The sequence below is a fragment of the Gopherus flavomarginatus genome, chromosome 3, assembly GCF_025201925.1.
Source record: "Gopherus flavomarginatus isolate rGopFla2 chromosome 3, rGopFla2.mat.asm, whole genome shotgun sequence".
Classification (NCBI taxonomy): domain Eukaryota; kingdom Metazoa; phylum Chordata; order Testudines; family Testudinidae; genus Gopherus; species Gopherus flavomarginatus.
Genome location: NC_066619.1, coordinates 23,635,367 through 23,659,773, shown reverse-complemented (window position 1 = coordinate 23,659,773; position 24,407 = coordinate 23,635,367). Strand labels below are relative to the sequence as shown.

At 44.4% G+C, this 24,407-nt stretch overlaps 1 protein-coding gene across 1 annotated transcript in view; it reads left to right on the top strand.

The window, feature by feature from the left end:
• Positions 1-24,407, top strand: part of PDZD2 (PDZ domain containing 2) — a 319,956-nt gene that overhangs the window by 81,865 nt on the left and 213,684 nt on the right. The window contains exon 2 of the mRNA XM_050944620.1: positions 15,224-16,086. Coding sequence (XP_050800577.1) covers positions 15,608-16,086 — 479 coding nt within the window. The 5' untranslated portion in view covers positions 15,224-15,607. The remainder of the gene's footprint in view (positions 1-15,223; positions 16,087-24,407) is intronic.

Here is a 24,407-nt window from a genome sequence, read left to right as displayed (position 1 = left end):
ATTTAGCTTATTACTATAAGGCATGTTTTCTAATTCTTTAATCATTTCCCTGGCTCTTTTCTGGACCCTCTCTAGTTTATCAACATCCTTTTTTAATTGTGGGCACCAGAACGGGACACACTATTCCAGCACCAGTTGTACCAGTGCCAAATAAAGAGGTAAATTACTTCTCTACTTCTACTTGAGATTCCTTTTTACACATCCAAGGATTGCATTAGCCCTTTTGGCCACAGGGTCCCCCAGGGAGGTCATGTTGAGCTGATTATCCACCGCAACCCCCAAAACTTTTTCAGAGTCACTACTTCCCAGGATAGAGTCCCCCATCCTGTATGTGTGGCAGGAGTACTGAGTCAGGATTAATAGACCCTTTAAAAAAAAGCAACAACCCCTCCTTCAAATATTTTGGGTTTAATTCACAAATATTTTAAAGGAATCCTAGAAACTACTACAACAGTAGAAGGATTGACTGGCATTCTGTAGTAGAAACTATGGCCTCAGACTATAAAAAGGTTGTCAGTGGAATAACATGTAGCTGACCAACATGACTGTTGGTAAGAGGAGTTCCTGAAGGACAGGAGATTTTGCCAAAAGATTTTGGGCAAGTTCTAGGGGCATTGTGTTGATAAAGTCTTCACTCTCACATGCAGACGCCCAATAGGTAAGAATCCCAAAGCTGCAGTAATACCAGGTACTGTAGTTGTCACCGGTGGATCCCTGCAATTCTGGAATAAAGTATTAAATGTTGCTAGAAAGAAGTGTAAGCTAACACTCCAATAAGCTAAACTCAGCTTCTACACTGCTATTTTATTAAAGCCACGTACAGATGTTGCACCAGCCAAAAAAAGCTGTGTAGAGGCTTTGGACTGAAGGCCATGACATTATACCCCACCCAGCTATTGCTGGAATGTGAGAACCATCCTTTATTTTTTCAAACTCAGAAGAAACCATAAAGTTTCCCAACCTCAGAAAGCAGGAGCTAGGAGTGTACGTTGCCCTGGATTTGCCAGAAGGGTCAGAGAAGGAATGTTCTGTTATCACATATGCCTTCCTGATGGGCTTTAGATTGTACAGATGTTTGAACAACAACAACAATTAATTTAGTCATAGCAAACAGAAAAGAGGGGGGTGTTTTTTAATTTTTTGAGATACTTGAAGACAGTTCTGCAGTAGTTTGGTATTTTGTTTCCAAGAGGTGTTGTGCATTCCCACAGCATGCTCGTAATGGGGTTTATGTTTTATTTAGATGCAAGCAAATACAGAAATAAAACCTTCTCTGTCTTTTTATCATTGTGCTGTGAACTGTCAACATCCCGTATTCAGACCCTTACATTAATTGTGTTAACTCTCATCCCACTGAAGTATACACCTCCTAAATGGGAAGGAACGGAGGTAAAGGTCTTGTTCAGACCACTGTAACAAGCAGAAACTGCTGCCTCAAAAAGATGTTTTTTCCATGCTGCCCTTCCAAGGTTCAATAGCACAGAAGTGTAGTGAAGCTGTGTATTGCTAAGCCTTTCATTATGTTTATAAAATTTACTGCAGCACATTTATTTTTAAGTGAGGTACTCTGTCTAGTTCAACCATGAGCTGCGGGGCTTGATGCAGGCATTACGGATGAGCTTCTATGGGCAATGTTACCCAAGAGATCAGACTAGATATATTCTGAGTTTACCGCTACAATGTAAAGTAGGATATGACTAGAATTAAATAGCAAAATACATTTTTATGAGGCAGTGATGCTCAGCTGCTGTAAATCATCATAGCTCTTTTGACTTCATGTGACTATAATGCTTTACACCAGCTGAGGATCCGATCTATTGTCTTTATTCACATACTTACTAAGGTCCCAGTTGTGCAACTGGCTCAAAACTAGTGGATGTTTGTACCCACGTAGACGCCTGTTGCAATCAACCAGGCTGCATGGGGGAGCTAGCTGTGTGGGTCCCTTGTGGCATCAGGCCCTGTTTCACGTAGCTGAGTCATCTTCAACACCTTCCCCAGACATCAATAAGAATGAGTGAGGTCCTACTGGGTGGCATAAAATTTGCATATAGCCATAACGAGGGCTTGTTCTCAAGAAACTAAAGATATCATTTAAAGCATGAAAATCCTCAGATTAAGAGGGAAATGCAACTTGCACTTAAAGATAAACTGACTAATAAGTAAGAGTTGATAGAGATGAGATTATAAACTAAGGTAAAATCTACTTCACAATATTGTCTTTCAAAATTCCTGCTTGGTACAGTTGCATTTGAACACTTGCAGTAGGTAGCTAAAAGTAATTTATTAGCAATGTGATGATCAGATGAGATTGGAGGTGATTTGTTTAATAGATTTTGGAAATATTTATGTGGAAGTCCATCTTGTTACATCTGGCAATAATTTTCTTAGGCTTAATGATTCCAGAGGTTAGTGATTATAGAATGCAGCTTGTTTTTCTTTGTGACCCTTCCAATAACACTATAAAATTACATCAGGCCTCCAAGTATATTCAATTTGCAGTGCTGAATCTGCAAGTTTTCCTTTTTTGGTATGTATCATAAATGCATTTTACAAATGTAAATGCATTTGCTCCTTTAAGCGTAGAATGTAAGCATTACAACTTCATATGCTTTAGTCTGTAATTCTGGTTTTCTTACCTTCTGAACCAATATGGACCCAATTTCACATGTTGCATTCATTGGCTTTTCTTGTTTTATGAACAACTATTGTCTGAGGTCTTTCCACAGGAAGGTTTTATGAAAAGTGGAAGCATTTAAAAGCATTTGCAGATGTGCTTTATAATATTTATATTTTTTTAAATGTCTCTTTGTGGAAGAACTACTGTAAACAGCAAATTCCTATAGGGGATTAGGGCATGTCTACATTGCAGCTGGCTGTGTGCTTCCCAATGCAGGCAAACAGACGTGCCAGCTCTGCTTGAGCTAGTGCACTAGAAATAGCAGTGTAGTGGGGGCAGCAACATAGGCTAGCTGATTGAATACAAACCTGCCTGGATCCCCTGGGGACATACTCGGGCAGCCAGTTTGAACTGTTGCTCATGCTACCTCCGGCTATGTGGCTATTTTTAGCACACTAGCTTGAGCAGAGCTAGTGCCTGTATGTCTACCCGCTGTGGAAAGCATGTTGCCAGCTGGAGTGTAGACATACCCATAGCAACATAGCACTCTTGCTTCAGAAGTACTTTGGTAATGGCTTGAAAATGTGAAATACAGCATTGCAGATACTGAGGCGATCTAGATAGCTCTTTATTACATTTTTTTATAGGTACCTAGTTGACCAGCGAGAGCTGTTGGTGCTCAGCACTCTTGAAAACGAGATCATTTATTTGTGTCTAAATATAGACAAGATTCTAACTTTAGTTTCCCTTAAAAATAAAAGCTTGTCACTATATGTAAAATATTACATGCACACAGACACTGGCTGTTACCTACATAGTGATGCAAAGATATTTTAAAACTTTGCATGGGGGAAGGTCTCTAGGAATCTGCACACCTAGGACCAGATTCTAATCATGGTTATACCTATGTACAGTAACTGTAGGCTAAGTCAATGAAGTGAAGTCATGTTACTCCAGATGTACACCAGTGTAAGAGATGTCAGAATCTTGTTCTGAGTACTAAACCTTTAAAGTTCGCAGTGTTGCTGTCTCAAATCAGCACTCCATTATCCATTACATGCAGTGCATTTAAAAAAGAAAAAACAGTTACTAGGCACAGAGAGGTCATAGACATATAGCCCTTTGAACAAGTTTAGAATTGCAGATACCATGCTCCATATGGGGAGAAAAGGTCAGTTTCTATCAATACAGTTCTTCCATCCTGCAGAAAGATCATAATGGCCAGGATTTCTGAGCAGGTTCTTCTGTTACAAAATTAAGTGATTAGAAAAAGGTGCTATTAGGTTTTTGGAAAACGTGACGGCTCTATTATTTATTGGAATTGGTGCAGCTTTCCCCAGTTTTGAAATTACCCTGATTCAGTGTTAACTGTGTCTATACCACTGAGACAGCTGAAATCTTAGTATTGACAAAGTCTTGGTGATATGTGTAAGAAGGAGGATAATCCAGTGTTGAGGGTGCTAGGCTGGAATTTACAAGACATGGATTCAATTCCTGAACTGGAAAATGGGGGTAATAGCATGTTCCTACCTTGCAGGGGTGTTGAGGATAAATACATAAGTATCTAAGAGAGACCAAAATGCAGGTGCCTCTTTGTGCTTGGCCTGGTGTATTTTCCATGAAAACTCCAAAAGGACATTTGACCAATTCTCAAGTACAAATCTTCTTGCACAATTGGGCATTTTTCTAACCTGCCTGCCCAGTTCTATGCACCTCTGTTTGAACTGTTACAATTTTGGGTCCTCCGAGCCTGCTTAAGTGGATGTTATAGAATCCTGTCAATTATTGTAGCTGATTAAGGAAGTTTGGATGCTTGAACACATCTGATTTCTTTTGATTCTTAGTCAACATAACTAAAGTATGGCAGGTATAAGCACTGGAGAATGCGTTGTAGGGAACGTGTCTCCAGCGGGCTGGATTAGGAGCTTGATCCAGTGTCAGTGGAAAGTCTCACATCAGTTTCATTGAATTGGGACCTAGATGACTTAATAGATCTCTTCTATCTCTAATTTTTGTGGTTAATCAGAAGCTTTTAGTGTCAATGCATTTCCTCCCTAGTCCAAATGTATTACTCATGCTGAGACCTAACCTCAGATTCGCTGATGACTTCAATAGGACCTTTCCTGTGGTGACAACCCCCTCCTATGAATTACTCCTATGCTGAATTCCTGCAGGAGTAATATGTCCATTAGCGAAAATTCTGATAGCTAGACTCTATTTTTGAGATTAAGATTTATTTTGTTCTCATTGCCATGTGGTTGCTGTTAAATGCTACCAGGAATTAAAAGAAGGAATGAAAACTCAATTTGAATGGGAAAAAAAAATTGATAAATGAAGGTCTGACTGGTAATGGATTTATTTCACCAGCATTCACTCACTGTCCCAAAGGCTGAGGAGCGGAAAGACATTTCTTTTTATTTTCATTTTTGAGAGAAATCACAAATAACTGAAAAGATATAACCTAAAACAATTCTAATCTGATACCACTGGAGGAGTGAAAAGGAATAACCGTATGTACATTTTTCCTGTGTTTGGGGCTGGGCTTTTCTGTGGCAGGGATATTAACCCTAAACATTGTATCTGCCGGAGTTACGCGCATCAATCAACTTTTAAAAATCAGTAGTGGGACATTTTTATGACCTTTATTATTTCTCTTTCCGCGCACAAGGAAGTGGGGTTCAAGTGCTCCTTATGTAGTTCTTTTGGAAAAGGGCACCCACGGAAGGAAAAACTCTATTTGTCAGAAAAAGAAAGAGACGTTTGTATGGAATCAGGATATCCAAATATGCAATGCGGCTCTTGTGATAAAGTCTAAGCCGCAGGTCATCTAAAGAAATATTGTTGTATTATTCTCCTCTCATATATGCCCACTTCTGGGGCCCATTCTTCCCACCACTCAGCTAGTCTGAGAGATCCAACTAAAAAACTAATCACCACCACATATGCCATTAACTCTTATTAGCCTCTGGAGCAAAAAAGACTGGAGACCCACAGAAACAAATGTGTTATCTCTACTGAGTTAAATGCCTCCTTAACTGAAGCTTTTAGCTGAAGGGAAAAACATCTTCAACTTAGGGTGTGTCTATACTTGGCACTAGGGGTATGATTCGCACATCCCCTAGACATACTCACGCAGAGCTAGGGCACTATAAATACTTGTGTAGCATGGGTAGATGTGAGAGGCAGCACAGGCTAGTAGCACTGAGTATGTACTTGCAGAGTCCAGGCAGGTTTGTACTCAACCGCTTAGCCTGTGCTACCCCTTGTTGCTGCCCATGCTACTGTGGCTATGCTATTTTTTTAGCATGCTGCTCTACACAAGCTGGGAATCACACCCCCAGTTCCAAGTGTAGACATACCCACACACAATGGGGAGTTCTTACTAAGGGTGTCACTGTCAACTCAGTCTTGGAGAGAAAATTGAATGTGAGAGTTGTAGGTGGAACATGGCGGAGAACAGGCTCTCAGTGGCTTCAGGACCTGTGGGCTAGATTCACTCTTCGATCTATGCTTTTGCAGTAGACCTCATCATAAAAATCTCCAGGGAGCGGAAGTGGTAGCAGCACAAAGGGCCCACAGCCTCTGTTGCGTGGAGAGAGGAGGTTCTTGGAGGACCATGGTATACAAATTGTGAGCAGTGCAGGCTGAGAAGGGGCCATGACCTTGCCTGCAAACGCACTGATATCTGTGTCTGTCATAATATAATTCCCAATTCTGAACCTTAGCGTCCAGAATATGGGTACTAGCATGAATTCCCCTAAGCTTAATTACCAGCTTAGATCTGATAAGCTGCCACCAATCAGGAATTCCAGTGCCTGATACACTCTGGTCCCCCCAAAACCTTCCCTGGGGACCCCCAAGACCCAGACCCCCTGGATCTTAACACAAGGAAAGTAAACCCCTTTCCTCACTGTTGCCTTTCCTAGGATTTCCCTCCCTGGGTTACCCTGGAAGATTACTGTGATTCAAACTCCTTGAATCTTAAAACGGGGAGGAATGTCCCTTCTCCCCCCCCCTTTCTCCCTCACCCAGAGGCAAAACAGATTCAAGCTCCGTGAATCTAAAACAAAGGGATTTCCCCTTCTCCCCTCCCTCCCTGTTAAGTACAGACTCAATTCCCTTGAGCCTCAACAAGGGGGAAAAATCAGGTCTTAAAAGCAAAACTTTTAATAAAAAGAAAAGAAAAAAAGGTAAAAGTTTATCTCTGCAATTTAGATGGTAAAAAGTTACAGGGTCTGTCAGCTTATAGAAACTAGAAAGAAGCCTCCCCTCCAGCAAGATACAATTTAAAATACTTCCAGCAAACTACACATTTGCAAATACAGAAACAATCAAAAGACTATAACCGTCTTTCTTACTAAATCACTCACTATTCTGAATATATAAGAGACTGTAGCAGGGAGATTGGCAAGAAACCTGGTTGCACATCCAGTCCCTTCCAGGACCCAGAGAGAACAAAGCCAAACCCAAAAAACACAAACAAAGGCTTCCCTCCACCGAGATTTGAAAGTATCTTGTCTCCTGATTGGTCCCCTGGTCATGTGTTTGGTTCCCTGTTTGTTAACCCTTTACAGGTAAAAGAGATATTAACCCTTAACTATCTGTTTATGACAGTGTCTCCCTTACAACAGCCTCCATCTGTGGAACCAATTAGGATTAAATCCGCACGTAGAACCACTAGGGACGGTGGTGGAAATGCTTCCAGCCAAACCTCAGAGAATCTGACTCATTAACTTCATTTTTGGAGAATAGTAATGGACAGAGCCTCTTCCTTATCTGTGTGGTTTGCTGGCTGTACAGCTTTAGGGCTCCTTCAGGGAGGGTGTTTGGGGCTGTATGCTAGAGTAAAATGCAGCCTTCAAATCCAGGTAGCAGCACCATTTAACCTGTCTGTTAAAATGAGACTAATTTATACCATGCCATGTACAGTGTATGAAGTTTGGTAGCTTTCCCCCAGTGCCCATGCACAGGGGGCAGGGGGACACTGATAGTGCAACTTGGGAATTTAACTAATTCACTTTGTGCTTTTTTTAAAAAATGCAACAAAAATCCCTACCAAACCACATATGATTAGTTAGAGCCAGGTCGTGGGTTTAAACCACAGGCCAGAACAAGTGGGCATGCAGCAAATGCCCCCAGAAGCATTCTCAGAGACTCAACCAGAATCTTAGGGGTTAATGATGCACATTGGTGGGGGAGTGCTGTCATCCTGTTACAGGGTGCAGTGTGCTCTTCCCATTTCCCAGCTGTGCCAGGGCTAGGAGAAAAAAATAAGCCACAACATTTTGTGCACAAGTCGTGTACATGAGAGAGTAAAAATAGCTATTTGGGGAACGCATTGCATACAAAAGCAAACATAGCGTGATGATGGGGAAAAAAAGTTCTCCCAAAGAGGTCCCAAAATCCAGGGTAAAACTCCATTTTGGCTCAAAGCTCAGTTTGCCATTTTTCTCGGTGAGATCTTTCTTTTTCCAAAGAGAAATCTGCCACCCAGTTGGTCATCTTTCTATTTTTGCTAGTGTGTAGATTGGGCTGATTGTAACTGCTGTTCTCACCAGGCTGGGTGTGTTCAATTGATACATCGGACACTGACTTTGTTGGGTATAGAGGTGTGTGTGTGTGTGTGTGTGTATGTGTTTTTAATTTTTTAATCACATAGCTAATTATACAGTACCCTCATTTGATTTGCTTGGTGCCATCCACAGCCCCAAACCTACAATAAGCTCCATGTGGCTGGACACCTATTCTTGTGCAGACCCTCATAGCTTCCCCATTCTGCTGAGCTGTTTGCAGGATGGTGGCCCAAATTAACATCTGGTGCCCGCTCCCCTGAGAACACTGTCAGCTCTAACCAAATGAGAACAAAAGTTAGAAATTCATAGATTCAGGCCAGAGGAACCATGAGGCTAACCTTCTGCAGAACCTAAAATAAATCTGAACCTTGTCTATCGTTACTGAAAGTCGTATGATCAATTAGTCCTGAAAACTCAGCTCCACGGCACCACCCCATGTTCAGGTGTGATGATGCAGGGGTTTTTTCAGTGTAGTGCTCCCTGTAGCCGTTCTGGTGCACAGTGATCTGTTGTTTCCTGTGGTCTAGTTCTCCAGCCAGGTCACTATTCAGTCCATTCCCCTTCCAGAGTATACAGAAAAGTCCCAAAATAGTAAACTCAAAATCTAATGGCCTTCGAGCCCGTCTCCCAATGTTTATCTGTAACTTTTAGTTTGTGGCCTTTTTTATTCTTTTAATGCCTGTGCACTCCCTTTTGTTCTGGCTGGGAACTAGGTTGGAGAACGCATGCTCACACTCTCTTCCAGGTTCTATCCCAGGGACCCAGTTTTGGGTGGATACGGCATGTTTCTTTGATCCCTCCGCCACATTCCTGAGTTGCTTCTAACTTCATCCCTCTTGTCAACATCTTCATCAGGTCTCTGGACTCTGCCAGCCCTGCCTGGATCTATGGTTCCTCACCATGTCTCCTTAGCCAGCTATGAAGGTGCTTTCTCAAAGACCACTCCCTGCCCTCCTCTGCAGCAGCTAGGTTATACTGCGAGCAGCACTCTGTCTCTTACCTTTAGAGCAGTTGATAAGTGTCTCTTTCAAGCAGGAGTCCCCTCTTTCAGCCCTCTCTCTGGGCTGAGTTTGTGTCTCAGGCCTCTTGTCTTGGAATAGTCAGGCAGCGGCAGCCAGTCAGGCAGCGGCACAGACAGCTGCAGCGGCACAGGAGCCAGCAAACAGAGCTGTAAACAGGGGAGTTTACAGGGGGAGGTTGCCGGGGAGACTAGGACAGAGGGACTGACAGGCTAGGTAAAGGAGTAGGTGGTGGTCTGGTGCCTGCTGGGAGTTGTGTTGTGTTGTGTTCTGTTCCGTGGACTACCAGGCTTTAGGTGGGAAGGCCATGACTGATACAGAGGTAGCAGTGAAAGACACAATGAGGATGACTGGATGTGGAAGCTGCGGCATGTACATGATCCTGAAAAGAGTTTTGTCTGCATGAAGTGCCGCCTGATAGAGCTGATGGAAGAAAAGATCTGAGGACTGGAGATGCAGGTGGAAACTCTGGTTGAGTTTAGAAGAGGATTTGAGCAGATGATGGAGCACAGACACAAGGGGGCTGAAGGGATAAGCTCAGACGTGCAGATGGAAGCAGGATCAAAGAATTCTGAGGGGATACTGCTGGGAGAGGAAAGTGGACGGTGGAAGCATGTGACTAAGAGAACCAGGCAGAGGAAAAGACGGGCCAGTGAAGGAGGAATATAACTCAGGAACAGGTTTGCAGACTTGGAAAATGAAGAAGGGGCACAGCAGGTGGTCGCTGAAGGAGAGAGGGCAAGGAAAAAAAGAAGAACTGATAGTCCTACAAGAGGAGGGGAGGAGTCAATGGTGGCAACACCAAATATAAGCCCCAGGAGGATTGCAAGGGTGAATAGGAATCAAGAGGACTTGCAGCCAGTGGGCGCAGGGGATAGACTGGAGAATCACACTGTCACCAGGAAAAGGCAGGTCTACGTGATTGGAGACTCCTTACTGAGAAGAATAGACAGGCCTGTAACTAGAGCTGATCGGGAGAACAGAAGGGTGTGCTGTCTGCCGGGTGCTAAGATACAGGATGTGGACCTGAGGCTGAAAAGGATCCTGGCAGGAGCGGGAAAGAATCCGTTGATTGTCCTTCATGTAGGAACGAATGATACGGCTAGATACTCTCTGGAATGTATCAAGGGAGACTATGCCAGACTGAGGAAGACACTTAAGGAAATCAAGGCTCAGGTGATCTTTAGTGGGATTCTGCCGGTTCCTAGAGAAGGGCAACAAAGGTGTAACAAGATTATGGCGATCAACAGATGGCTCAGGCAGTGGTGCTATAAGGAGGGCTTTGGGATGTACGGCTATTGGGAAGCATTTACGGACAGAAGACTGTTCTCTTGGGATGGACTTCACCTGAGTAAGGAGGGAAATAGACTTCTAGGATGGAGGCTCGCCGAACTTATTAAGAGAGCTTTAAACTAGGAATTTGAGGGAGATGGTTGGGAGATGTCCAGGAGATCTCCACGCCGGAATTTAACCTTGAGAGGGAAGTAAATGAAGTAAGAGGGGATACAGTCATGGACAGAAGAATTGGCATAAGGAGGAAGGGTAGTGTAGATAGCAGACTAACGGGTGATGCTGGTGGTAGAATGTCCATGCCTAACAGGGTAAAGAATGTGAGTGAAGCCAAACGGCAAAAATTAAGATGTCTGTACACTAATGCGAGGATCCTAGGGAACAAAATGGAGGAACTAGAGCTACTGGTGCAGGAAGTGAAACCAGATATTATAGGGATAACAGAAACATGGTGGAATAGTAGTCATGACTGGAGTACAGGTTTTGAAGGTTATGTGCTGTTTAGGAAAGACAGAAATAAAGGCAAAGGAGGTGGAGTAGCATTGTATATTAATGAGGAGGTTAACTGTAAAGAAATAAGAAGTGATGAAATGGACAAGACAGAGTCTGTCTGGGCAAAAATCACACTGGGAAAGAAAGCTACTAGAGCCTCCCCTGAGATAGTGCTTGGGGTGTGCTACAGACCACCGGGATCTGATTTGGATATGGATAGAGACCTCTTTAATGTTTTTAATGAAGTAAACACTAATGGGAAATGTGTGATCATGGGAGACTTTAACTTCCCAGATATAGACTGGAAGACAAGTGCTAGCAAGAATAATAGGGCTCAGATTTTTCTGGATGTGATAGCAGATGGATTTCTTCACCAAGTAGTTGAAGAACCAACAAGAGGGGATGCCATTTTAGATTTGGTTTTGGTGAGTAGTGAGGACCTCATAGAAGAAATGGTTGTAGGGGACAACCTTGGTTTGAGTGATCATGAGCTAATTCAGTTCAAACTAGATGGAAGGATAAACAAAAATAGATCTGGGACTAGGGTTTTTTATTTCAAAAGGACTAACTTTAAAGAATTAAGGAAATTAGTTAGAGAAGTGGATTGGACTGAAGAACTTGTGGATCTAAATGCGGAGGAGGCCTGGAATTACTTTAAGTCGCAGCTGTAGAAACTATCGGAAGCCTGCATCCCAAGAAAGGGGAAAAAAACCACAGGCAGGAATTGTAGACCAAGCTGGATGAGCAAGCATCTCAGAGAGGAGATTAAGAAAAAGCAGAAAGCCTACAAGGAATGGAAGAAGGGTGGGATTAGCAAGGAAAGCTACCTTAGTGAGGTCAGAACATGTAGGGATAAAGTGAGAGAGGCTAAAAGCCAAGTAGAGTTGGACCTTGCAAAGGGAATTAAAACCAATAGTAAAAGGTTCTATAGCCATTTAAATAAGAAGAAAATGAAGAAAGAAGAAGTGGGACCGCTAAACACTGAGGATGGAAAGGAGGTTAAGGATAACCTAGCCATGGCCCAATATCTAAATAAGTACTTTGCCTCAGTCTTTAATAAGGCTAATGAGGAGCTTAGGGATAATGGAAGGATGACAAACGGGAATGAGGATATGGAGGTGGATATTACCACATCTGAGGTAGAAGCCAAACTTGAACAGCTTAATGGGACAAAATCGGGGGGCCCAGACAATCTTCATCCAAGAATATTAAAGGAACTGGCGCATGAAATTGCAAGCCCATTAGCGAGAATTTTTAATGAATCGGTAAACTCAGGGGCTGTACCGTACGACTGGAGAATTGCTAACATAGTTCCTATCTTTAAGAAAGGGAAAAAAAGTGATCCGAGTAACTATAGGCCTGTTAGTTTGACATCTGTAGTATGTAAGGTCTTGGAAAAAATTTTGAAGGAGAAAGTAGTTAAGGACATTGAGGTCAATGGTAATTGGGACAAATTATAACATGGTTTTTCTAAAGGTAGATCGTGCCAAACTAACCTGATCTCCTTCTTTGAGAAGGTGACAGATTATTTAGACAAAGGAAATGAAGTAGACTTAATTTACCTCAATTTCAGTAAGGCATTTGACACGGTTCCACATGGGTAATTATTAGTCAAATTGGAAAAGATGGGGATCAATATGAAAATTGAAAGGTGGATAAGGAACTGGTTAAAGGGGAGACTACAACGGGTCGTACTGAAGGGTGAACTGTCAGGCTGGAAGGAGGTTACTAGTGGAGTTCCTCAAGGATCGGTTTTGGGACCAATCTTATTTAACCTTTTTATTACTGATCTTGGCACAAAAAGCAGGAATGTGCTAATAAAGTTTGCGGATGACACAAAGCTGGGGGGTATTGCTAACACGGAGAAGGATCGGGATATCATACAGGAAGATCTGGATGACCTTGTAAACTGTAGTAATAGTAATAGGATGAAATTTAATAGTGAAAAGTGCAAGGTCATGCACTTAGGGATTAATAATAAGAATTTTAGATATACATTGGGGACACATCAGTTGGAAGCAACAGAGGAGGAGAAGGACCTTGGAGTATTAGTTGATCACAGGATGACTATGAGCCGCCAATGTGATATGGCTGTTGCGGTTTTAGGATGCATCAGGTGAGGTATTTCCAGCAAAGATAAGGAGGTGTTAGTACCGTTATATAAGGCACTGGTGAGACCTCACCTGGAATACTGTGTGCAGTTCTGGTCTCCCATGTTTAAGAAGAATGAATTCAAACTGGAACAGGTTCAGAGATGGGCTGCTAGGATGATCCGAGGAATGGAAAACTTGTCATATGAAGGCGACTCAAAGAGCTTGGCTTGTTTAGTCTAGCCAAAAGAAGGCTGAGGGGGGATATGCTTGTTCTTTATAAATATATCAGAGGGATTAATATTAAGGAGGGAGAGGAATTATTTAAGCGTAGTACCAATGTAGACACAAGAACGAATGGGTATAAACTGGACACTAGGAAGTTTAGACTTGAAATTAGACGAAGGTTTCTAACCATTAGAGGAGTGAAGTTCTGGAACAGCCTTCCAAGGGGAGTAGTGGGGGCAAAAGACATATCTGGCTTTAAGACTAAGCTTGATAAGTTTATGGAAGGGATGGTATGATGGGATAGCTTAATTTTGGCAATTGAACTTTGATTACCAGCAGATAAGTATGCCTAGTGGTCGGTGATGGGATGTGGAATGGGATGGGATCTGAGTTACTGCAGAGAATTCTTTCCTGAGTGCTGGCTGGTGAGTCTTGCCCACATGCTCAGGGTTTAGCTGATCGCTATATTTGGGGTCGGGAAGGAATTTTCCTCCAGGGCAGATTGGCAGAGGCCCTGGAGGGTTTTCGCTTTCCTCTGCAGCATGGGGCATGGGTCACTTGCTGGTGGATTCTCTGTAGCTTGAGGTCTTCAAACCACAATTTGAAGACTTCAATAACTCAGACATAGATTAGGCGTTTGTTATAGAAGTGGATGGGTAGGTTTCTGTGGCCTGCTTTGTGCAGGAGGTCAGACTAGATGATCACATTGGTCCCTTCTGATCCTAAAGTCTATGAGTCAGCTGCAAAGCTTTTGCCAGTTCCCTTCAGCTGAACACCCGCACCAAACTGGGAGGTCCAGCAGGCCAGCCTTCTCTGTGTCTGCCCTCCCTGGGAGGGAGAAGGAAGCCTTTATGCTGGCCCCTTCCTCCCAGTGTATCCCCTGACTGGGGGAAAAGGGAGTCTGGCTCCACTCACTCTGCCAGGTTCCTGGTGCCAGGCCTTTAAAGAAACAGGGCCTTTCTCCCAGCCACAGCTTATCTCTCTATCCCTATCCTTCTTTAGGTTCTTGTTTATTGGGTCTTTGAAAATCCTTAAAGGGCCATGCCGGATGGTGGGCTGACCACTAGGCACTACTGCTTATAAGGGCAGGCCATACTGTCACACCATTGTATGTCAGCTTTATGTGTGGCAGTCACTATAATCACTCATTTTACATTGGCCTCTGAGAGGTATTGAACACTACTTGAAAAGCTTGGTGGAGGAAGTTGTATATGATTACAGTGTTTTGCATCTATAATTTGGGGATCCACAGGATTATAGGCATCATCTGTGCCCATTTATTGTGTCTTACAATAGCCCTGGGTAGTGGGTAAATAAGTATTACCTTGTACCTATTTTATAGACAGATAAACTGAGGCACAAAGAGGTTCATAAGTGACATCCCTAACATTACTTGCCATCTCAGGTTGAATCAGGGATAGAATCTAAGGGTCTGGTTCTCCAGCCCTGACTCTGAACAGCTCCTGTTGAAATTTATGGAAGCTGTTTGTTTGCAGTGGCTCTGAACCATTCTCCAGGAGTCCTCTGCATTTACCACTGCCTCTGAGCTGCTGCATTAGTCTTGTTCAGACAGGGAGTATGCTGTTGTTTATAAGGCCTGGATCTCCATTGGCAGGTCAGGTTGTAAGAATGACCTTTTATTCTCTTCCTGAGAAGGAGAGGTGGTGCCCCCAAGTGGTAGACAAGAGAATCATAAAAATGGTGATTGTGGAGAGAACTGTACACCCTGCACTCTTAGGCAGCAGAATGTCATAAGCTGGTAACTAAAAAATTAAAGGGAGAACAAAATAGACTATGAAACACACACACATTAGGAAAATTTTCCTTTGTGTCTAATGAGCATAGCAGCTGAGCAGCATTTTGGCTGGAACGATGACCAGGATCATAATGCTTCTTTTTTTTATCTTGCAGGCCAAGCAGGTGTTGAGTGGCTGTGGTGATGAACTGACAACATTCCTTGTGGAATGAATTCTCATTGGATTCCAGTGTAATTTGTAGCTGGCCAGCTGTAAGAGTAGCCCAACAAGAATTCACTGACACTTCCTTCCTCCTCTTGCTGAGCCGGCCACAGCAATTGTTTCAGTGTTTTCATAAAAGCGTCCTGTTATTCTTTGCCAAACTGAACAGTTCAACAGAGCTGGACCTGAGTGGTGGCTTCTCATGTGTGCTCTCTCTCTGAACATGGCTGGGGGTGATGCTGACGGATGCCGTGATTCTGAAAAGAGGATCAGTGAAGCCCCGCATAGTGAACCCAGAAAGCCATCCTTCACATGATGGGATCCTTGGGTGCCCATAATGCCCATCACTCAAGAGAACGCTATGCTCTTCCTCCCCCTCCTGTATCAGTGGCTGCAAAACAGCCAGAGGGAGGAAGTGGAAGGACCAGAGCAGAGGCTGTGTCAGTCTGCCATTCAGAAGCTGAGAGAGTACATACAGCTAAATTTTTCTGTGGATGACAGCAAATTGCAGCCTAGTGGTCCCAGCACTTTAGACATGGAAATCTGCACCCTCTACCTTACCAAGGAGATGGGCAAAAATGAAGCTCTTGGCTTAAGCTTTGGGAACATCCCTGCTTTTGGAGACTATGGAGAGAAACGGAGAGGAGGGAAAAAGAGAAAAGGGCACAAAGGCCCAGTGCTTGATGTTGGCTGTATCTGGGTAACGGACTTAAAGAAAAGTAGCCCGGCAGGGAAATGTGGGAAAGTGCGACTGAGAGATGAGATTCTTTCCCTGAATGGACAATTAATGGTCGGCGTGGATGTCAGTGGGGCAAGGTAAGGGGCAAAGCAGTTACTGCAGATCTGCAGTGCATTGGGATTGCTGCATAATACAATGGGTTGTCTTTAATATTGATCTGCTAGAGCTGTGGTCCCCAAACTTTTCAGGGTCATGTCCCTCCTTATCTCTGTCCATGCCCCACCTCCCAAGCTGGGAGCAGAACTATGGCTGGGGAGGAAGAGGGAGGGAGGCAGACAAGGGGATTGAGGCTGGGGCCACAGTAGGGGGTGGGTATTGGACTGGGAATGGGGGCGGGAGCAGAGCCACAGCCAGGCTGCAGTGGGGGCTGGCAGCTGGTGGCTGGGTGCAGCTCCATTCCCACCCCCACCCTCACCCCCAGCTGGAAACAGAGCTGTGGCCAAGAGCTGACGCTGGAGGTGGAGCCGCAGCCAAGCCAGCAGCTGGACCTGCGGCCTGGTGCAGGGATGCACAGAGGCTGGGGATGGGGGCCAGCAGTTGGACCTGCGGCCTGGTGCAGGGATGCACAGAGGCTGGGGATGGGAACCAGAGCAGAGCTGGGGGTGGAGCTGGGTAGCTCTCCCTCCCCAACCCATATAGGGGCTGGCCCAGCCCCATCCCAACATTCCTCTGTTTCTCCCTAGGAGGGTGTGCCCCATAGTTTGGGGATCTCTATGCTAGAGGCTGTAGAAGATCTTCACAAGGTAGCAGAATAGCTCGTGCTTCCTGTTTCTTGTGGTGGGGGTGAGGGGTGAGGTTCATTCACTGGTTTAAGATGGGGAAGTACAAGTGCAGTGGTGATAAACTCACTTTTGTTTTAGAGGGCACAAAATCTCTTCTCTCTGGGAAAACGGGCTTACCTCCAGCAATGGATGGTTTAGAATGTGATGCACAGTGTCAAACAAGTCACTTGTAAAAATAAAATGGCCAGATACTCAGCTTGTGTGCACCAGCTTAGCTTCATTTACTTCAGTGAAGATATGTCAATTTATACCAGCAGAGGATCTGGCCTAGTAAGTAAAATCCCAAATGGGGGGAGAATGAATAGGATTGTTATTTGTAATGTCGCTGGAGCTGCTTGGCGAGAGCAGGGCCGGCGGTTCCATTGAGGTGAACTAGGCAATTGCCTTGGGCGCCAGGATTTTCGGGGGGTGGCATTTTGCCGGGGGGGGGGGGCGGTAGGCGGCTCCGGTGGACCTGCCGCAGTCATGCCTGCGGAGGGTCTGTTGGTCCGCGGCTCTGGTGGAGCTGCCGCAGTCGTGCCTGTGGAGGGTCCGCTGGTCCGGCGCTGCTCTGGTGAACCTCCCACAGGCACGGCTGCGGCAGCTTCACCCGAGCTGCGGGAGCGGCGCGCGGGGCGGCGAAATGCCAGTGCGTCTAGGGCGCAAAAAACTCTAGCGCCGGTCCGGGGCAAGAGTAAAAACTTTCACAGAAATTTTCACATACTCCACTGGGGAGGAAAATATCAGCTAGCACTGGCTGGAAAATGCATTGTTCACCACATGCTATCAAAAGTATTTTTTTGCATACAAGCTAAAAGACAAGGTCCCAGCCTCAGGGAGCTAACACTCTAAGGACGTGATCCTGCAAAATGCTGAGCATCGCCTGCTACCATTTGGTGATGAAAGTCCTCACTTCCTCCTGGCCTTCTCTACAGTTTTGGGAAAGTTCCCCACCATTGTAATTTCTGTCTCTGTGGCAAACTTCTAAGCTTGAGCAAGTGAGTGGATTTACAGAGGCTGGGTTATGCCCCAGCCTTTAAACAGTCCCTGGGAATTTCCCTTGGGTGTGCCAGAGCCCCCAAGGGAGCACACACTTCCACAAAAACATTCCACGCTGCTTCTGTGACTCCTGGACAGGGCCTTTGGTTTCCAGCAATGACCTGTTTTTCACCATGGGTATGTCTACACTACCCGCCGTATCAGCGGGCAATAATCGATCCAGCAGGGGTCGATTTATCGCATCTAGTCTAGACGCGATAAATCAACCCCCAAGCGTTCTCCCATTGACTCCTGTGCTTCACCACCGCGAGAGGCGTAGATGGAGTTGGGGGGGAAGCGGCAGCAGTCGACTCACTGTGGTGAAGACACCATGGTAAGTCGATCTAAGTACATCAACTTCAGCTACATTATTCATGTAGCTGAAGTTGCGTAACTTAGATCGACGACACCCCTACCCCCCTGCCCAGTGTAGACCAGGCCCATGGCTCTCAACAGCAAGCCTAACCCAGATCAGATTCTAGCCAGAAGCTTTTCCTTGTTAGGAGAAGATGGTGAGTATCTGGAGTAGTGCAAGGCAATCTTTTCAAAACAAGGTAGTTTTTACCAGTCACTTGGGTTACAGCACTGGAGAGTCCTTAGCATGGGAAAGACAAACTGAAGAGAGAGTCCATATTAGTAGGAGCCCTGGCCTGTGATCCATGCTCTCCTCAAATCCCAGTTCTCTCTCTTTGTCCTGCTGTCCCCACTTGGTTGGCAGCAGTAACCGTAAGATGCAATCACTTGACACCTCTTGCCTTTGTTATCCAGCCAGAGTCTTTTTGCTCTGCTTCCCTGTGGAGTTGGGAGAAGTAACTTGCTCTAGGGTTTGATGTTTGGTCTTTGAGGCATCCATTGTCTAAGTAGGGTTTTCCATTCAAATGTGGTGATCCCAGCCCTGACAGTCCTACTGAATAGATGCACAGGCACCGGCTTCCTCCGGACCCCAGGGTCCTCAACCCCCTGCTCCGCCCCAGGCCCCACTCCCACCTGACCCCTTCTCTCAAGCCCTCACCCCACCCCCTGCCCTCAGCATGCCTCATCCTCACGCTTCCTCCTCTCTCCCAGCGCCTCCTGCATGCCTCAGAACCGCTGATCACAGCAGGTGGGAGAAGTTGATTGGTGGGGCCGCTGGTGGATGGGAGGCACTGATGGGGAAGTGGGGAGCTGGCTGCCAGAGGGGGCTAAGTACCCACTAATTTTTTTCCATGGGTGCTCCAGCCCTGGAGCACCCATGGAGTTAGTGCCTATGACTAGGTGTCTCAAGCACCTAGCCTTAATCTCCCATGTCCCAGGGAGAAAATTAATTCTTCCCCCCAGGGGTAATGATCACAGAATCATAGAAGATAAGGGTTGGAAGAGACCTCAGGAGGTCATCTAGTCCAACGCCCTGCTCAAAGCAGGACCAACCCCAACTAAATCATCCCAGCCTGGGCTTTGTCAAGCCGGGCCTTAAAAACCTCTAAGGATGGGGATTCCACCACCTCCCTGGGTAACCCATTCCAGTGCTTCACCACCTTCCTAGTGAAATACTGTTTCCTAATATCCAACCTAGACCTCCCCCACTGCAACTTGAGGCCATTGCTCCACCTGCCACCACTGAGAACAGCTGAGCTCCATCCTCTTTGGAACCTCCCTTCAGGTAGCTGAAGGCTGCTATCGAATCCCACCTCACTTTTCTCTTCTGCAGACTGACTAAGCCCATTTCCCTCAGTCTCTCCTCATAAATCATGTGCCTCAGCCCCCTCATCATTTTTGTTGCCCTCCGTTGGACTGTATCCAATTTATCCACATCCTTTCTTTATTGGTGGGCCCAAAACTGCGTACTCCAGATGTGACTCACCAGTGCTGATTAGGAGGAATAATAACTTCCCTCAATCTGCTGGCAGTGCTCCTACTAATGGAGCCCAATATGCCATTAACAGTGTGCCCTTGTTGCCAAGAAGGCTGACTCCTATCCAGCTTCTCATCCACTGTAATCCTCAGGTTCTTTTCCACAGAACTGCCACATAGCCCGTCGGTCCCCGGTGTGTAGCAGTGCATGGGATTCTTCCATCCTTAGTGCAGGACTCTGCACTTGTCTTTGTTGAACTTCATCAAATTTCTTTTGGCCCAATGATTTGTCTAGGTCACTCTGGACCCTATCCCTACCCTCCAGCGTATCTACCTCTCCCCCTAGCTTAGTGTCATCTGTGAACTTGCTGATGGTGCAATCTATCCCATCATCTAGATCACTAATGAAGATGTTGAACAAAACCAGACCCAGGACTGACCCCTGGGGCATTCTGCTTGATACTGGCTGCCAACTAGACATTGCACCATTGATCACTATCTGTTGAGCCCAACAATCTAGCCAGCTTTCTATCCACATTCTAGTCCATTCATCCAATCCATACTTCTTTAACTTGCTGTCAAGAATACTAGCAAATGCTGTGCTGACGTCAAGATATATCACATCCACTGCTTTCCTCATATCCATAGACCCAGTTATTTCATAACAGAAGGCAATCAGGTTGGTCATGCATGACTTGCCCTTGATGAATCCATGCTGACTGTTCCTGATCACCTTCCTCTCCTCGTGCTTCAAAATGGATTCCTTGAGGACCTACTCCATGATTTTTCTGGGGACAGAGGTGAGACTGACTGGTCTGTAGTTCCCCGCATTCTCCTTCTTCCCGTTTTTAAAGATAAAAACTATATTTGCCTTTTTCCAATCATCTGGGACCTCCCCCAGTTGCCATGAGTTTTCAGAGATAATGGCCAATGGCTCTGCAATCACATCAGCCAATTCCCTCAGCACCCTCGGATGCAGCGCTTCCGGCCCCTTGGACTTGTGCATGTCCAGCTTTTCTATATAGTTCTTAACCTGTTCTTTCACCACTGAGGGCTGCTCTTCTTCTCCCCTTACTGTGTTGCCCAGTGCAGCAGTCTGGGAGCTAACCTTGTCTGTGAAGACTGAGGCAAAAAAAGCATGGAGTGCTTCAGCTTTTTCCATATCATCTGTCAATAGGTTGCATCCCTCATTCAGTAAGGGTCCCACACTTTCCTTGACCACCTTTTGTTGCTAAAGTACCTGTAGAAACACTTGTTGTTTCCCTTCACATCGCTTGCTAGCAACTCCATTTGTGCTTTGGCCTTCCTGATTAGATCCCTGCATGCTCAAGCAATATTTTTATACTCCTCCTTAGTCATATATGGTGCCAGTTGGACAGGTACAGAGTCATATAGATAATTTGTAAACGTATTACAAATTTTCCACATTCCTCACAGGTCATTTAAACTCTCTGGGCTCTTTTACAGGTTGGGGTAAAGCGCTACCTTAAAGCGCACTAGGGAATCTTTAGTGCACACCAGCACGGTCTATACCAGTTAATGGGAAGCATGATAATGCACTTTAGAAATCACAACCCCCTAGGTTGAATTGCCCCCCGGTGTAGACAAACCCTCTGACTCACTTTCTCATCTAGAAAAGTGGTCGCTTCCCCCCCACCCTTTGTCTGTCTTGTCTATTATGATTGTAAACCCTTCAGAGTAGGAGCTCTCTCTTAATTTGTGTTTTGGGCAGCACCTAGTTCAATGGGGCCCTGATTTCAGTTGTAGCCACTAGATGTTGCCATAATACAAACAATCAATAGTAGTAACAGCGCCTATTGAGCTCCACTGGTATTCGTAAAGGAGGGAGGTGATTTTCCACCATGTTGTCTAATTCTGCTGTGAGCAAGAGACTTCTCATCTGCTAAACAAATTGAGAGCATGCGATAAGGTGGTGAGAAAGATGGAGCTGTGACTCACACAGTATCAGATCTGATTTTCAAAGGTGCCTGAAGCCAGCCTCTATCTTCCAATAAAATGCCTCTGCAATTATTTGTGTGCGCAAGCGGTAGTATTACGCTATCTAACCACCTTACTGTGTCTGCAAAACAGGCCATTTCTTTAGAGCAGTCCTTAAGCTATGGATGAGGAACCATGATGTGTTATTGCCCCTCAGACAGAATGAACTGTTCTTTAAATCAAAGGTGATCTGTTGCTAGAGGTCAGGAATAACGTCACGTTATTTTTCATGCCAAGGAAGGTAATGCTTTGTGGAGTCCGAGACCTTTTAGTTTTCCAGCTCAGATGTTATGTGAGCTCCCAGAGCTAGAAAAACCCTGCAAAACCTCACTGGGAAGCTGGAATTCCTAGATTTTGGTTGCGTGTGGCAGTTTTGATTCTTGGTAGTTCATGAGATCCTACCCTATGATCTTTTGGACCAGGGTAAAATATAGGCCATTTAGCAGACAGATCTGGACATTTTCATTACCCTGGTCTGATCTGCCCCTGAATCATTGCCATTGTTTGACGAATGTGATACTAATGGAACAAACTTTCAGGGCCTTATGGGACTTTTTCACTTCTGATGCTGTTGTGAATGCTTGGATTCATCCTCTGAGGCATCGATCACTGCTTGTAGATCCCCCAGTAAGTGTAGACAAGCCATGAGTAGCACATGGCACTCCTAAAGCAGGACTTTGTAGGTACCACCTTCTAAATCATGTTCAGCACCCTTTAAAAGTTGGAGGTTTCTCAGGGATGTCAAAACAGTGATGACTCCTGCCCACCATTGTAAGATGCAGTTAATAAATATGCTGGAGTGAAAGAGGGAGTCAACTTGTGGACTCTTGGCTGCCTCTAATTAGGTTTATTTCAAAATTGTACCACTCAGTGTTTCTATGTTACTGCTATAGTAGCAGAGCCTGTTCCTGCTGGTTCATCAGGTTTCACTGCATCTGTAGGGGCCTGTAGTAATGGAAATTCTCAGCAGGGATAGGCAGGGCTGCCTCTGTGTTTCTCAGTGCTAGCCACTGTCTTGTGTGTTGGAATTCTCTTGCTTATTAAGGGCAAAATACTTGTTTGATTTGAAGGGGCATTAATTCTGTGCTTTGATGCGTGACTCAGTTTGCATAGTACATGCATGATTCATAGAGTTAAAATTCTGTTTGTGGCTCATGCCAAGGTTAGCCTGGGCTTGAGTGAGTGAGAACTGGGTTTAATTTTAATTTGTAGTTATTGCTCCGGAACATGTGTACCAGAAACGCGGCCTTGTTGCCCATACAGGGAATGATCATGTTGCAGTCTACATAAGAAACTCTTTGGTATATAGTCACTGTATTTTTCTTCTTTTAAAATTCTTTTTTAAAATTTTTCATAAAGAAACAAATGATAAAAATACAAAAAAGACTGACAGCTTGTATAGATTACCAAATATCATACATTTCACCAGATAGCCAATAAAATTACACAATTATGCAACTTCACAACTTGTTGAAGCTGCAAGACCAGACAATACGCAGACAATATTACATAGACATAACATGTTAGGGTGGGGGTAACATGCTAACCACTTGCTACCCTACAACTAAACTACTGCTAACTCACCAACCCTCCCTCCTGCTACAGTGGCGTAACCCAAAAACATTACAATACACATAGAAGCTTGAACTTGGACAAGCCATGACTGACAGATACACAACACAGTCTTCAAGGATGCTAGTGCTCTCTTAGGCTGGGTTGTTACAGTGCTTTTGTATAACATACTTTTGTATAATGATTTTGTTTAAATTAAATATTTACTGTCACTAAAACAGAAGATAACTGTCAACAAAGATGCATCAAGTTCTGTGTTAATCTGCCTAGAAAGGAATCTAGTTGTCAAAAAACATTTACTGAATCTTTTTTTGTTGTTGTCTGTATTGTTACAGACATTTGCTGACAGATATTTTGAAATAAATTACCAAAATAATTGAAACCGGCATGATTATATTGTGTTATTTTGATAAACAAAATATGCAGAATTTTAAAATTGTGCACAGAATTTTTAATTTTTTAGTGCAGAATTCCTTTAGGAGTAATAGGTAGATTTTGTTTGCTAACTTGTCACAACTGTTGAGTTGTAATGGGTGTCATTAGTGTGAGTTAGTGAGATTCTGTCGTCTTGCAGTTGCTTCTGGTATTGTGTCCATCACATCCAAGAGCTAAATTCACTTTTGCACTCCATGAGGTAGTGGTCTTCCGGAGCATATATCTCTTCTGGATCTCTGTACACAGAGAGAGTGCAAAATAGATGCCAGTACATCTGCTGTGTGGATTGGAATGGAGAAGGTAGATCCAAAACCCTTCTGAGTAGAATTGGTCAAAAAATCAGGAGGAAAATTTGCAAAATACTTTGAAAATTTTGGTCATTTTTGCTCTGCATGTTTCAAAACAAATTTTTTTGTGTATTTGTAATTTTTCATGAACATTTTTTATTAAAGATCTTTGTTTTTGTGCCCCTCTTCTCTTCTACTTCTCCTTTTTCTCCTTTCCCTTCCTTCTTCCCCATTGCCACTAAAAAAGCGAGGGGAAGGAAGAGAGAGGAAAGACAAGTGATATCTCTCCACCTCGAAACATTTTGAAAAAACATTTTTTGAAAATTCTAGATTTCAAGTGCAGCCTATTTTTCAGCTTGGGTTGGGGGGGACTTCATTACAAAAATGTGACCTGGCTTATTTCAGAGGGAAGTGCTCTGATTATTCTGCATTTTAACACAAAGGCACAGCTTTCTGCCACACTGTGATGAGACGCTG